General features: G+C 43.7%; 1 protein-coding gene across 2 annotated transcripts in view; it reads left to right on the top strand.

Moving 5' to 3' along the window:
• Positions 1–13,774, top strand: part of Spred2 (sprouty related EVH1 domain containing 2) — a 100,204-nt gene that overhangs the window by 69,419 nt on the left and 17,011 nt on the right. For both annotated transcript variants that reach the window (XM_027388069.2, XM_027388071.2), the window contains exons 2-4: positions 1,266–1,443; positions 10,102–10,270; positions 13,315–13,379. In XM_027388069.2, coding sequence (XP_027243870.1) covers positions 1,266–1,443; positions 10,102–10,270; positions 13,315–13,379 — 412 coding nt within the window. The remainder of the gene's footprint in view (positions 1–1,265; positions 1,444–10,101; positions 10,271–13,314; positions 13,380–13,774) is intronic.

Below are 13,774 nucleotides of genomic sequence, written 5' to 3'. Positions count from 1 at the left end.
GTCTTCATGAGACTATCCAAAAGGGAAAAAAAAATGAGGTTTGGAGGAAGTGCCCTTATTGGTGGTAATCTCAGGGATTGACTTGGTGCATGGGTAGCCTTGGTCAGGTACAAAGACATGGAAAGAGAAGAGTCCCGGAAACAAGATGCACAGTTATCAGAAAAATCCTCAGGGCCACTGGTGACACACTAGGTTTTGTGCAGAGGGATGGGGCAGTTTGCCGGTCTGGTAAAGTCTTCATGGAATTGGGGGGTGGAACCTAGAGTTGAAGAAAACTGAAGGCAGGTAGGGAATGGTTTAGTGATGCACACATCTCTCTTAGACCAGGGCAGGGGGTGTGTTTGCCTGAGAGATCCTCCACTGGCACCTTCCACTGAGTCTAGGTAAAGAAAGCAAAGGGACTTTTGTGTGGGACAAGATGTTGCCTGAGTGTGGGAAGGCAGTGAAGTCACAGCAGCAGATCACAGAAAGTGGGTGAGAGGTGAACAGAGATGGAGGGGGCCGGGGCAGGACAGGATGTCTCTGAGATTGTGGAATCTGTCCCTGAGTGCTGAGGTGGCACACAGTCCTCCTTGGCTCCCCATTTTATGTCACTGCTTCCCCCAATTCTGGCACCATGCCTGGTATATACAAGATGGGAATATGTGTTCTAATGGGATAGGGAAAAGGATTTTAGGTAATAGGATAGTAGGGCTTAGGGCAAAATCATGTATTTAGACTGAAAAAAAGGAAATTATAAGCAAAGGCTGTAAGTGTGTAGAGGTGAGTTAAAGTCTTCACACCTATATAAGTGGTGCATGGAATTGTGACCATGTAATTTAGAAGTGGATTATTATATTGCTTGCTAAATAGGATTCTTAAATTCATAAAATGTTAAAGCTTGGTCATTTATTATAAACTAAGTTTAAAAAATTAAGGTTGTAACATCCCTTTGAAGTTAATAGGCTTGACTTTCCAAGTCAGATAGATGTCCAGTTCTAGAGATTAGCTTATTCATTCAATAATACTTAGCACGCAGAAACTGGAGATTGTTGTGCCCGTGTGTATCTTCAGAGATTCACTAGTGAAATGTGATGATTAGTGGGTGTCTCTTTTAAGATGACTTCTATATTGCATTACATGTTGTTTTTCCTAAATGTCAAGATGGGCTCCCATTTAAGGTTATTGTCAGCCGTATCTGCAGACAAATCAGAAGTGTCTTGCCCCAGAAAGCATGTTCTGCAGCTACTAGACTGTTGTCATGCCCCTTCTTGTTGTCGTTTTAGTGACAGCTATATTGTGCGTGTCAAGGCTGTGGTTATGACCAGAGATGACTCCAGCGGGGGATGGTTCCCACAGGAAGGAGGCGGGATCAGTCGCGTTGGGGTGTGTAAGGTCATGCACCCTGAAGGCAATGGACGAAGCGGCTTTCTCATCCATGGTGAACGACAGAAAGACAAACTGGTAATGACAGACACACATCTTAGTAGTTAAAGTAACAATGACTGATTTCTGCACATAAGTTACAGCCCTTTGCCCTTTGATATTTCTAATATAACCTCCCATTTTCAGCGCAGTCTCTTGGCCATACATCGTATAGAGTGCATGTAATAAGGGTATTTGACCATTTTGTTTGCATCTTTGATTAATCAAGGTGTGCCATTTTAACGGGTATTAAAAGCAAAAGCATGTTCTTTGACAAGTCATGTAGCGACAAACTTGGAATCAGGGTTTTCCATGTGAGATTTGGGTGGGAGAAGGTAAGGAGTGAGAAGGCATCACCTAGCATTGGTTCCTTATAAATAATTGTTTGTCTGAAAGATTCCAGAGCTAGGGGCTGGGAAGATGGCCCAGAGTGTACAAGTATTTGCCGTGTAAGCATGAAAACCTGAGGTTGGATCCCAGTACCCAAATAAAAATATGGTGGCCTTGCAGGCCTGTCACCCAGCACTGTAGATCACCAGGGATTACTGACCCAGCCTTAGCTCCAGGTTCACTGAGGCACCTCGTCTCAGGAATAAGATGAAGGTTGGGAAAGCAGGGTGCCTGATATCTTTCTTCAGCCTCCACTCACAAAAGGTGCATATACACCACACAAACACACCCAGCTTTTATTTCATAAGTAATTAGTAAAGCATCTTTGGTAAAAGAAAAGCACGAAGAACATTAGCATGGCACTTCTATAAGAAATTGTGTGTGCTAGGAAACAAATACATGGGAAAGAGAGCCTTATCCCAATTGTGGGATAATATACAGTCTCATGGAGGAACTTTGATGGCCAGTTACACAACGGTTTATGATAGGGCGGAAGATAAACCATCCAAGTCCAGTTTATTCTTTTTTGGGGTGGGGCAAGGTGCCAGAGCTCAAACCTAGGACTTTGTGCATGGTGGGCATCTGCTTTAGCATTGAACTCCACCCCCCAGCCCAAGCTAGTCTCTCTCACCTTCCTTCCTATTCTTGCTGAGACTTGAACCCAGAGCCTTGCACATCCTGGGCCAGCACTTTCTCGGCAGAGAGCTATGTGTCCCCAGTCCTAAGTCTTCTTCAGACAGACTACTCTCAACATGGTTTACTTTCCACCGTTTTACAATCTGTTTATTCCACTATATAAACAGTCCATCACATTTTCAGTCACTCTAGATTTTGAATATATAAGATCTCCCAGAGGAAATGCACATGGCTCCTCACTATGTTGGTGTTACATTTGAGAGCCTGGGAAGGTTTCATGTGTGAAATGTGTAGATATGCTCTTTTTTCCCCAACCACTTCTTGTGGTTGAAGAAAATTACCAAATAGGTAAGACAGAATAGTTTGTAAATATCACAGATTAACTGAAATGCTACTTTATACTTAGTTCACTCTTCAAAATTCTCTCTGTGCCGGCAGTTGGACCACACTATAAAGAAAATGAAATGGCCAGGTATGGTGGTACACACCTTTAATCCTAGCACTTGGGAGGCTAAGACAGGCACAGGCAGATCTCTGTAAGTTCAAGGCCAGCCTGATCTACACAGCAAGCTCCAGGCCAGTCTAGGTAGTGAGCCCCTGTCTCAAACACACATGCGAGCACACACACACACACACACACACACACCAAATAAATAAGATCTTAGAAAAAGGTGGCTTGGCTACCATGTGCCTGTCATGTACCCCCAGCTAAGCACAGGGTTAGCCCATTAGTTGGGTGATGCTCAGGGAATGATTTCTTGTTCTTGGGGACCATATTTAATACAGCATTACACAAATCCCCAAACCAATGCAGTCACAATGCACAGCTGTGCGTTTTCATTTCCACACAATTTTTGTCAGTTTGTAAAGAGCTTTGTATTTCACTCATTTGTCACCTACATTCTCTTTAAGAACTTTCCAGTTGTTCACACTAATGTGATGTTCCGTTGTTAGACCATCTCCTTAGAATGTACCCCCCCATCACCATAGTATTATGAAGACACATTTAACTGCATTTTCCACATTTCATGTTTTTTGCTTTTTAAGAAATAATTTGGAGCCGGGCATTGGTGGTGCATGCCTTTAATCCCAGCATTTGAGAGGCAGAGATAGGCCGACCATCTGTGTTCTGAGTTTAAGGCTAGCCTGGTCTGCAAAGTGAGTTCCAGGACAAGCAGGCCTACTCAGAGACACTCTTGTCTTGAAAAACCAAAAAGGAGAGAGAGAGAGAGAGAGAGAGAGAGAGAGAGAGAGAGAGAGAGAGAGAGAGCGCTAATTTGGAACATGATTTTTCACATGGGTGCTGCTACTGCTGTGTGAGATTTTCCGTTAACATTTTGAGGTCATATGTTTTAAATCTCTGTCATTTGATAGAATAACAGTGGTCTCTGTCTGTCACTTATGAATGACCTTATAGGGTTTCCTGCTTGTTAAAAAACTGTTAATTGTTAGTCAGCCAGCCAGATGGCCCAGTGTATGAGGGCACAGGCAACCAAGCACATGGCCTGAGTTCAATCCCTGGAACTCACGTAGTAGGAGAAAAGAGATTGTTGTAGATGGTCCTCTGACCTCCATGTGTGCTTCAGGGCACATGCCCTCCCATACATGCACACACAAAAAATAAGTGTTTTTATTCTTCTTCATCATGACTGAATTATCTGTCAGTGTCCTTTGCATATTTGTTTACTGGAACTTTACTCTTTGTATGTGTCCTACCCTGGTGTTATAAGGTATTTGACTTTACCTTGACTTATTACTGATAATAGATTTTAATAATTTGTTTCTTGCCTTTTCCACTTTTACATTTTTATTCTTCAGAATTTCACTAGAAATTCTTTCTAGTCTGTCTTCTCCTGAAGGGTTCTGTATACTTAGGGCTATTTCTCCTGGTTTTTCTCTGATTTGTTGTAGATTGTCAAGCTGGAACAGTCTCCATTTCTGACTTTTTGAGATATGCTCTTCCGTAGCCCAAACTGGCTTTGTAGCTAAGGATGACCTTGAACTCCTAATCCTCTGTCTACTCCTAAATGCTGGGATTACAGGCATGTGCCACCACACCCAGTTTTAAAATAGCCAGTCGAGGCCGTCTAACCCAGCCCCTTCCTTTCAAACTGCATTATGAACTTGTGTCTTCCCAATAACTTACACATAGTAACTACAAATGTTTTCCTTTTTGTCCCATGACCTGACATGAATAACAACCTCTGTTATATTCATGTCACGCCCAAAGGGGAAGAAACCGTCTCCATGTTTTAATGTAGTGCATTGCTTCCTGAGTCCAGCATGGGCCATGTTCTCTATGTCTACCTCCCATGGAATTGTGGGCCAGCCTCTGTTGGCTTCTGAGGATCAGGGTGATGCCATCTTCCAGGTTTACTTTTTGGCTCACCCTCAGTTTCTCCATGTCTCCATCCCTCTTTCTGCTCCCTTTGCTACGACTCTACAGTTCTCTACACTTCTGTACCTGGTGGCGTTTAAATTCCATACCTGTATGCGGTTCTGCTTTAGTTTTCCAACCTGCCTTTTGCCGGTTTCACTCCAGAAAATCTGGATTCCTGAATGGGAGTCCCACACCCTTTGCAGATACCGTGGCATCTCTTTGACCTCCGTGCTCCTTAAGGCAATGCTCCTGCCCACTGGAGCCCATGAGCCTCTGGAGGAGCTCTGAAAGGGGTCGGGTTGAAGGAAGCCCCTTTAAAGGTGAGGGGATGGAGGCCTAGTTTCCCATATTTCAGCTGGGCATGAAGTGCTCCTTTTCATAGGAGTCTATGGGGAGTTGTTCCAAGGTTCTAGAACGTGTGTGTGTGTGTGTGTGTGTGTGTGTGTGTGTGTGTGTGTGTGTGTGTGTGTGTGTGTGTATTGGAGCCTGTGAGTTTAACTGACTTTGCTTCTGCTTATACCCATTCATAAATTGTCAGAGAATTTTTGGTAATAGGGAAAATCAATTTATCCTGAAAAATTATATATAAACTAAAACTTTCATCCCTGACTGGCCTGAAACTCATGATATAGTCTAAGCTGACCTCAAACCCATGTTTGATCATCCTCCATCCACCACCCAAATACTGGGATTAAGAAGAAAGTGTGTTGGGATTATAGGTCTGTGCCTCCATACCTGCCCCCTTTCTTATAATCGTAGAAATTCTTCCTAGATTGTATAACTGGTAACATTTTCTTCCTTTCTTTCTTCCTTCCTTCCTTTTTTTTTTTTTTTTTTGTTTTTTTGTTTTGTTTTTGTTTTTTGGATTTTGGAGACAGGGTTTTTCTCTGTAGCCCTGGCTGTTCTAGAGATCCACCTGGCTCGGCCTCCCAAGTGCTGGGATTAAAGGTGTGTGCCCCGATTGCCCAGTGAGCTTGGATTTTAAGACAGGGATTCAGGCTGGAACATTTAGTGGAAGATGACCTTTAACTTCTGATTCTCCTGCCTCTATCTCCCAAGAGTACAGGCATGTGCCACTATGGTCGGTTTGTATGATGCTGGGGACCCAGGGCTTGTGGAAAATAGGAAGGCCTCCTTCAGACTAAGCTACATCCCAGCCACACTTTCTTTCCATGATTCTGTAGCATCATGAATTGGTTGCTTAGAGAACGTGGGGTTTGCTGGGCTTAGGCCAGTCTTCCGGATGGTGACACATTTCATCCTACAGTATAGAAAAAGATTTCTTTTAGTGTTATATTCTTTGTGGATGGGAAGGCACGGGGATTGAGTTACAGCCCCAGCCCTTTCTTCTTTGATACAGGCTCGAATTACATAGCCCTTACTGGCCTTGAACTTGCAGTCCTTACGAATCAGCTTCCCTAGAGCTAGATTGCAGTCATGTGCTACCACATCCCCAATACATACCTTCCTCCCCTACTCTCTCTTGCTCATTATTTAATGACATTGTGTGTGTGTACTCTTGCACACACACAATGAATATTTGAAAGTCAGAGGACAGGGCTGGAGAGATGGCTCAGCAGTTAAGAGCTGCTCTCCCAGAAGACCCAGGTTCAATTCCCAGAACCCACATGGTGGTTTACAACTGTCTGTAATTCCATTTCCAGTGGGTCTGGCACCTTCGCACCAACATACATGTAGACAAAACACCAGTGCACATAAAAATAAATAAAATCTTTTTCAAAAAATGAAAGTCAGAAGATAAATGGCTCAGCAAAGAGGACCTGGGTTCGATTCCCAAAACCCACATGGCAGTTCATCACCATCTGTAACTCCAGCCCCAGGGGATCTGATCTTTCTCTTCTGGCCTCCACAGACACTGGACATTCACATGGTACACAGACATACATGCAGACCAAAGACCCATACATAGAAAGTTAAAAAAATAATTGGAAAAAACAAAAAGAAAAGTGTCGCTGATCAGTGATGGCTCATGCCTTTAATCCCAGCACTCGGGACGCAGAGGCAGGAGGGATCTCTGTGAGTTTGAGGCCAGCCTGGTCTACAGAGTAAGTTCCAGGACAGCCTCCAAAGCCACAGAGAATCCCTGTCTCAAAACCAAAAAAAAAGAAAGAAAGAAAAGTGTTTAATTATTTGTAAACTGTCCAAAACCCCTGATTTTTTTCTTTTTTAACTTGGCGGTTGGGTTTTGTTTTTTTGTTTTAATTATTATTATTTTTAGGGATGGGAGACTCCAGTTATTTTCTTGGAGTCAGCAAGCTCAGTTTGCTCATCTTCAAGAAAATCTGTGCCAAATACCCAATTAGCTATGCCTGGTCTATTGGTTGATCTTTTAATTAAAATGATGATTCACAGAGAGAGCTGCACCTGCTGGCATGTGCCTGCCTGTAGTCCCAGCACTTGAGACTTGGAGGCAGGGAGATCAGGAGTTTGAGGTCAGCCTCAGCTATTTTTCAAGTCCAAGGGCTATATAAGAGACCCTGTCCAAAAATGAAGGAAAGGAAAAAAGTTAATCAGCCTTTGAGCAGCCCAGCTCACAGTTGAGACAGTCATACCAGCCAATATGGGGACAGTCGTTTAGGAACCCCCGCCCTATTCTGACTGCATCTTTGCAAGCCAGTTTTCTTCACTGGTGCTGCCTACCAAAGTAGCCTGCTACCGAAGGCTGAATATAGAGAAGCCAGTGTGAGATCCAGTTGTGTGTACTTCGAATTAAGCCACAAAATAGAGGGTTTAGGGCATTCCTGGGTAAATAAAACTGGCACTGTGCTTGATGACGGCTTTAAGAAGCACACTGCTGCCATTCTGCCATTTTGATGCTGTGCACGGCAGTGTAACTGCCCTCCCTTTCCTGTGGAAATGTCCACATAGAGAAAAGATAGCAAAAATGCTAATGTGGTGCTCTCTTGTTTAGGGCTACAAGAAAGGGGCTGGAGAATTAAGGAGGCTCTCGGAAGCCCACAGATTAAACTCCGGGAACTTTATGTGTAACAGTATAGTGGTAGTGTTGCTGGTAAAAGGGGCCATTTGTATGGACCCTGGTTAATAAATCCAGGGGAGTCATCTCACAGCCACTGAGCAGAACTGTTACTAACTCCGTCTCTACAATGATGAGGGTGTCTGGCGCTGTGTGTGTGTGTGTGTGTGTGTGTGTGTGTGTGTGTGTGTGTGTGTGTGTGTGCTAAAAATCAAATCCAGGGCCTTAGTCATGTTATATACACTCCCTAAGAAATTTTTATTTTTTTTTATTTTTTTGAGACAGGGTTTCTCTATGCAGCCCTAGCTATCCTGGAACTTACTTTGTAGGCCCACCTGGCCTCGAACTCTCAGAGATCCACCAGCCTCTACCTCCTAAGTGCTAGGATTAAAGGTGTGCACCACCACCACCACCACCACCCTGCTAGACATGTGCTGAAACACAACTGTACATTTGTAAGGAGGGAACAAGGGGCCAGGGCTATGTCCGCCATGGCAGTGGGAAACAAGTCCGAGGGACACTGTGGTAAGGAATGGGAGAAGAACAAGACTGGAGCCCTTCTGGCATTCATGTAAATCACCCAACTCAAGGCTGGGGCCGGGCCTCAGTGGGTAGGGTACTTGCCTAGCATGCACAGAGTGGGTTCCATCCCCGGCATGGCTTGAACTAGGCATGGTTACACAACCTGTAAACCTAGTGTGCAGGAGGATTTGGAATCTCATCTTCAAATATATGGAGAGTTCAAAGCTACCAGAAAGAAACTTTAAACAGTGATAGCCAAAGACCAATTTTTTTCCATTCTAAAAATATGGGAAAATTGAGTCTCTTTTTTTTGGCAAAGAAAAAAACAATAATAGTAACTTGAGACTTTGAATTGAAGCCTTTGGATTCTAAAATGGATGACATTTGTTAGTTAAATCCTTGATTATTTGAACTTTCCCAATTTGGAGTGAAGCTGGGCTGGCATTTAGTCATTGTGTTATTCTTAGGGGAAAATGACCTATGATAAGCAATTTGATCATAAATAGGATTTTAGGGGGTTGTCCTCAATACAGTCTTACAAAATTAACACTCAGTGCTGCTATTAATAAGCCAATTTGACTATTGTTATTAATTTAGAGAGTTAGTAAGCAGTATTTTATTTCTTATTGATTTGACATATTCTTGAAATTTGTACTATTCTTTAATTTAGATGTACCCTAATTTAGGCAAACCTTTCTTCTTGCCCATTATTTACCCTAGATTAACAAGTTCACATTGTGTTAATGGCAGGGCTTTGCCAAACAAGGTCAAAGCTGTGAAAACCTAGCAGAGTCACTTTGGTGTTTGTAATAAAGCCAATAAATAGTTTGGGATTTTTATTAATGAGTACATGAAGTTGATATTAGCTTGACTATAAAGTTTCTATGACGTGAAATAAATATTGGTGTCTGTCATAAAGAGTGCTGTATTAGAATGGGAGTTATGCTGTATCTTGCCATCTAAGTAGGGGAACAAAATTAATACATAGAACCTATTAGAGAATATTGACTCAGGTGCCGAATTAATTGTGAATGTAGCAAGTAGAATTTGAGATATCCTGGGGAGTCAATGACACTGTTCAGTTTCTCCGTGTTTTCAGACCACATGTTTGTTCTTGCTGTTAACATTGGTGGTGTTTTCATCTTAGGTTTGATGTAAAGATCAAAAGCCATTCCTTAGACTCAGTCATCAGGAACATGGAGAGTATGCTAATAATTCTAACATGCAGTTAGTAATAACACCACCAAATTAGAACTGCAGCAACTGAAGTGGGGGAGGGGAGCATGCACACAGGAAGTGGACCTGGTGACTAATGGAAGACAGAGAAACAGGAGGCAAAGATAGCCACAGAAGTTTTGAGCCAGAGAAATGAGCAGACCAGGGTTGCCAGATATGAGGAAGTTGGGTTGGGAGAGATTAATTCCTACTCAACTTGTTGAGTTCACAGACATAGGAAGACACCCATTGGGACCAGGAGGGAAGGCAAGAGACCACAGTACAGAAGCCCCAACTCTGGGAGCAGGAGGAAGAGGAAGCGTGTGATGTGGGAAGACAGCCAGGACAGTGGGGCTTAGCAGAGCCCATGTGCAGGGAGCAGCAAAGATGAGTGGTCAGTGGGAATCAACTGTTTCTTCCAGGTGGAGGGTTACATACATGAAGGTCAGGGGCTGGTGTGCTTTTGTTAGTTGCTGTCAATGATGGTTCTCAGCTAGGCTTGCAACAGACATCGTCATGGATGTCCCACAAGTAACCAGCCTGTGTTTCAATCCTTTAGGTGGTATTGGAATGCTACGTCAGAAAGGACTTGGTCTATACCAAAGCCAATCCGACGTTTCATCATTGGAAGGTTGACAATAGGAAGTTTGGTCTTACTTTCCAAAGCCCTGCGGATGCACGAGCCTTTGACAGGGGCGTGAGAAAAGCCATTGAAGACCTTATAGAAGGTACTGGACTTGTCACTGCATCCTTAGAGGAACTATGGGATATCCCAGATTCTTTTCCAGTCCCACAGTCTGCCATCTTATATCCGTGGCTTGTTTGTAAGAGGGTTTGGGACTGTCAGAAGATCATGAGATGTCTAAACTTTCAGCACACCTGAGGTGAACAGGGGAAAGGTGAGGGGTTTGGAGTGAGTGGCCCAGATGGCTGAGAATGTACTGGGGAACAGCAAGCAGGCTGCTCCGGGTTTCCATGTGGGGTGGGGTTCACCCATTTCACTGGTGCTGACCATCGAAAGGGATGATGGCTCTTCAGAGTGTTTACTGTTCAATGTAAGTAACTAGTGTGTGGCATGAACGGTCCATTAGCAAAGCATAAACTGAAGCTGGAGCGATGACTCGGTGGGTAGGAGCTGTGGCTGCTCTTACACAGGATGCAGGTTAGGTTTTCAGCACTTCCAGCACCTAAAAGTTGTCTAATAACCACCAGTAACCCAAGTTCCAAGGAAGCTAATGCCGTCTTCTGGCCTCTACAGGCACTGCACACATGGGGTATACAGACTTACATGCATGCAAAACACTCATAAATGTAATATATTTTTTTTTAATTTTAAAAGAAACTAAGTCCAGCTGGGCAGTGCTGGCATACTTGGGAGGCAGAGGCAGGTGGATCTCTGTGAGTTCAAGGCTAGCCTGGTCTATAAAGAGAGTTCCATCCAGGACAGCATGGCTGTTAAGAGAAACCCTGTCTTGAAAAGAAAAAAAAAAAAGAAAGGAAAAGAAAAGAAGAAGAAACTAAGCTACATATTTAATTTGAAACATAGGTTAACAAGCTGGAACTTTACACAGCAAGAATGAAATACTTTTCTTGTACACAAATGCATATAAACAATAGGATCCCTTTTTTCTTTTTGCTTTATTTTTAAGAACAATAGTATTCTAATACTATTTCAAGTTAATATTTAAAAAATTTAAATATATAAAGCGCTAGATGTTGTGGCACTCACCTTTAATCCCAACACCCAGGAGGGAGAAACAGGAGGATCTTAGTGAGTTTGAGCTTTGTGAGTTTGAGGCCAGTCTAGTCTATATAGCAAGTTCCTGCCCGTAGCCAGGAACCAGAACTACATAGAGAGGTCCTATCTCAAAAACAAAAAGAAAAGTGTAAACTGGGGTCCCAAAGTTGCATCAGCTGGTCAAATCACTTGGAGGGGGTGGATATGAATGTCCCTGGAACCTGCAGTGGGGGGACAGGACTCCCATAACCTACCCTCTGACCTCCACATCCAATCACTGTGCTCAGTCATGCCTGACCCACTCACAAACAGGTGATTTTTTTTTAATTTAAAGAAAGTGCTTTTGAAATACTTTTACAGTTATCAACAGCCTCCAGCCATTACTAATAGTAATGAATTATTTTATGCAGGAGAAATAACTTTGAGAGAGAAAGCATTTTATTGCTGAATTTATGACTGTGATTAGAATATAGTGAAATGGGCCTAGACAGATAGCTCAGTGGTTTGGAGGACCAGGGTTCAATTTACAGCACCCATGTAATAGTTCACATCCATCTGTCACTCCAGTTTCAAGGGATCCTCTTCTGGACTTGCAGGACACCAAACGCACAGTTAGTATACAAACATGCAGGCAACGCATGCCATAGAGGTTAAAATAGTTTTGGGAGATAGTGAGACGCTGATGTCATGAAATGGTAATTCAGCCTGTTTTTAACTATTATTCGGAGACAACACAGTGAATCTGCTACAAATAGAAAGAAAGGGCTGTGGTGCAGGCAGTGCCGCATGACCTCAGCCTGGAAAAGCCTTAGGCCACTAACATTCAACTTCTCCACTCTGGACAATTCAGTTACAAATCAGTATTTAAGGTACTGAGACCCTGAGGCATGGTGACACCAAAGTCAGGATTGGAAGAAATGATCACCAAAGAATCTGACTCATTTGCTTTAAAAAGTGAGGTTTGAGCTAGGGAGATGGTTCAGTGGGAACTTGCCCTAAGCCTGACAACCTGAGTTTGATTCCTGGGATCCACATGGTGGAGGGAAATGACGGATTTGCACAAGGTGTCCTCCCCTCCCCTCCCCTCCCCTCCCCTCCCCTCCTCCCTCCCCCCCTCTCCCCCCCCCCCTCTCTCTCTCACACACACACACACACACACACACACACACACACAATTTGTTTTTTGTAAAGACTGTTTTTCTTTGGGTAAACCTATTGACTTGACCCCCACACTCCTGGCTGCTGTTAGTGGAAGAAGTAGGTTTGCTGCCCTGATTTGCAGACTGGATAAAAAAGTGAACAAGAAAATTGAACTTGAATCTCCAAATCATCTCATGATGGGTTGGCTGGATTTTCTATCAGAAAGCTTTATTTTTACCTGGAAAGCAGAGCCAAGTCCCTGGGGCTCTAGTAGTGTCTGCTTACAACACAGCAACTGTAGTGTGGCCAGGGATTGCTGGGTCTGAATTCAGAATTGGGGTGGGGCAGGGGCCACCTTCTTTGGGGCTGGGTAGGTCTAATTCATAGATCTTTGGCATTTCCCTACTCTGCTGGGACCTTGAGGTCACTGAGAGCCTGGGCCTGAGGGCTAGCCTTTCAGAGTAGAAAGGCTCCCTGCACCTCCCCCTCGGCTCCCCCTAGTGCAAAAACTGAAATAATGGAACCACAGCAGGCAAAGTCAGTTTAGGGAGCATCATGGCTAGAGCCAAGGGGAATGAATTAAAATACTGAATTCCCATGAGATTCTATGCTATGGTCAGTATACTGAAAGAATGGGAGGTGTACATGAGGCCTAGGGTCAATCCCTAGTACTGCCAAAATAAAGGAAGAGAGACAAAGTATGCTTTTAAGGGCTGAGGCTGTGACTCAGGGCTATATAGATGTGACCTGCCTGGCATGTGTCAAGTCCTGGGTTCAGTCCTCAGCGCCAAAGGAAAGGGAGAAAAAAACCTGCCACCACACCTAACATGTTTTAAGTAATTGAAGTCAATTATCCACAACTTGATTGATTTGATTACATTCTTGTATTTTTAGGCTCAACAACCTCATCTTCCACCATTCATAACGAAGCTGAGCTCGGAGATGATGACGTTTTTACAGTAAGTTCCTTTGTCCTTTGTTTTCCATATTAGGTGAATATCAGAGAGGTTGCCCATTAAGGACACTTTGCCATGTGGCTTTGTGGCTCTTATAGAAAATTCTGTCATCCCAGTCCAGTTTTTTATACTCTGGCCTTGATCCCTTTGCTCATACTTGCAGTGTTGCAGCCCCGTGCATCCCACACTCCCAGTTCATCAAAGTTCAGGTCCTGAGGGCTCCTGACACATTCAGGGGGCCAGCTGCTCTGCTTTGTCCAGGACAGTCCCAGGCAGACCGGACAGTTTGCCATCTTCCTTGCAATCTTCTGTGAACACATTGGTACCAGAGGACACTGCTACCACCCCCCATCCACTGTGCTGGGAGCAGGGAGTATGTGTTAAGCAGTATTTTGAAG

This window comes from Cricetulus griseus (assembly GCF_003668045.3).
Source record: "Cricetulus griseus strain 17A/GY chromosome 1 unlocalized genomic scaffold, alternate assembly CriGri-PICRH-1.0 chr1_1, whole genome shotgun sequence".
Lineage (NCBI taxonomy): Eukaryota > Metazoa > Chordata > Mammalia > Rodentia > Cricetidae > Cricetulus > Cricetulus griseus.
The sequence above is the reverse complement of the archived record's forward strand: the minus strand, read 5'-3'. Positions and strand labels throughout refer to the sequence as shown.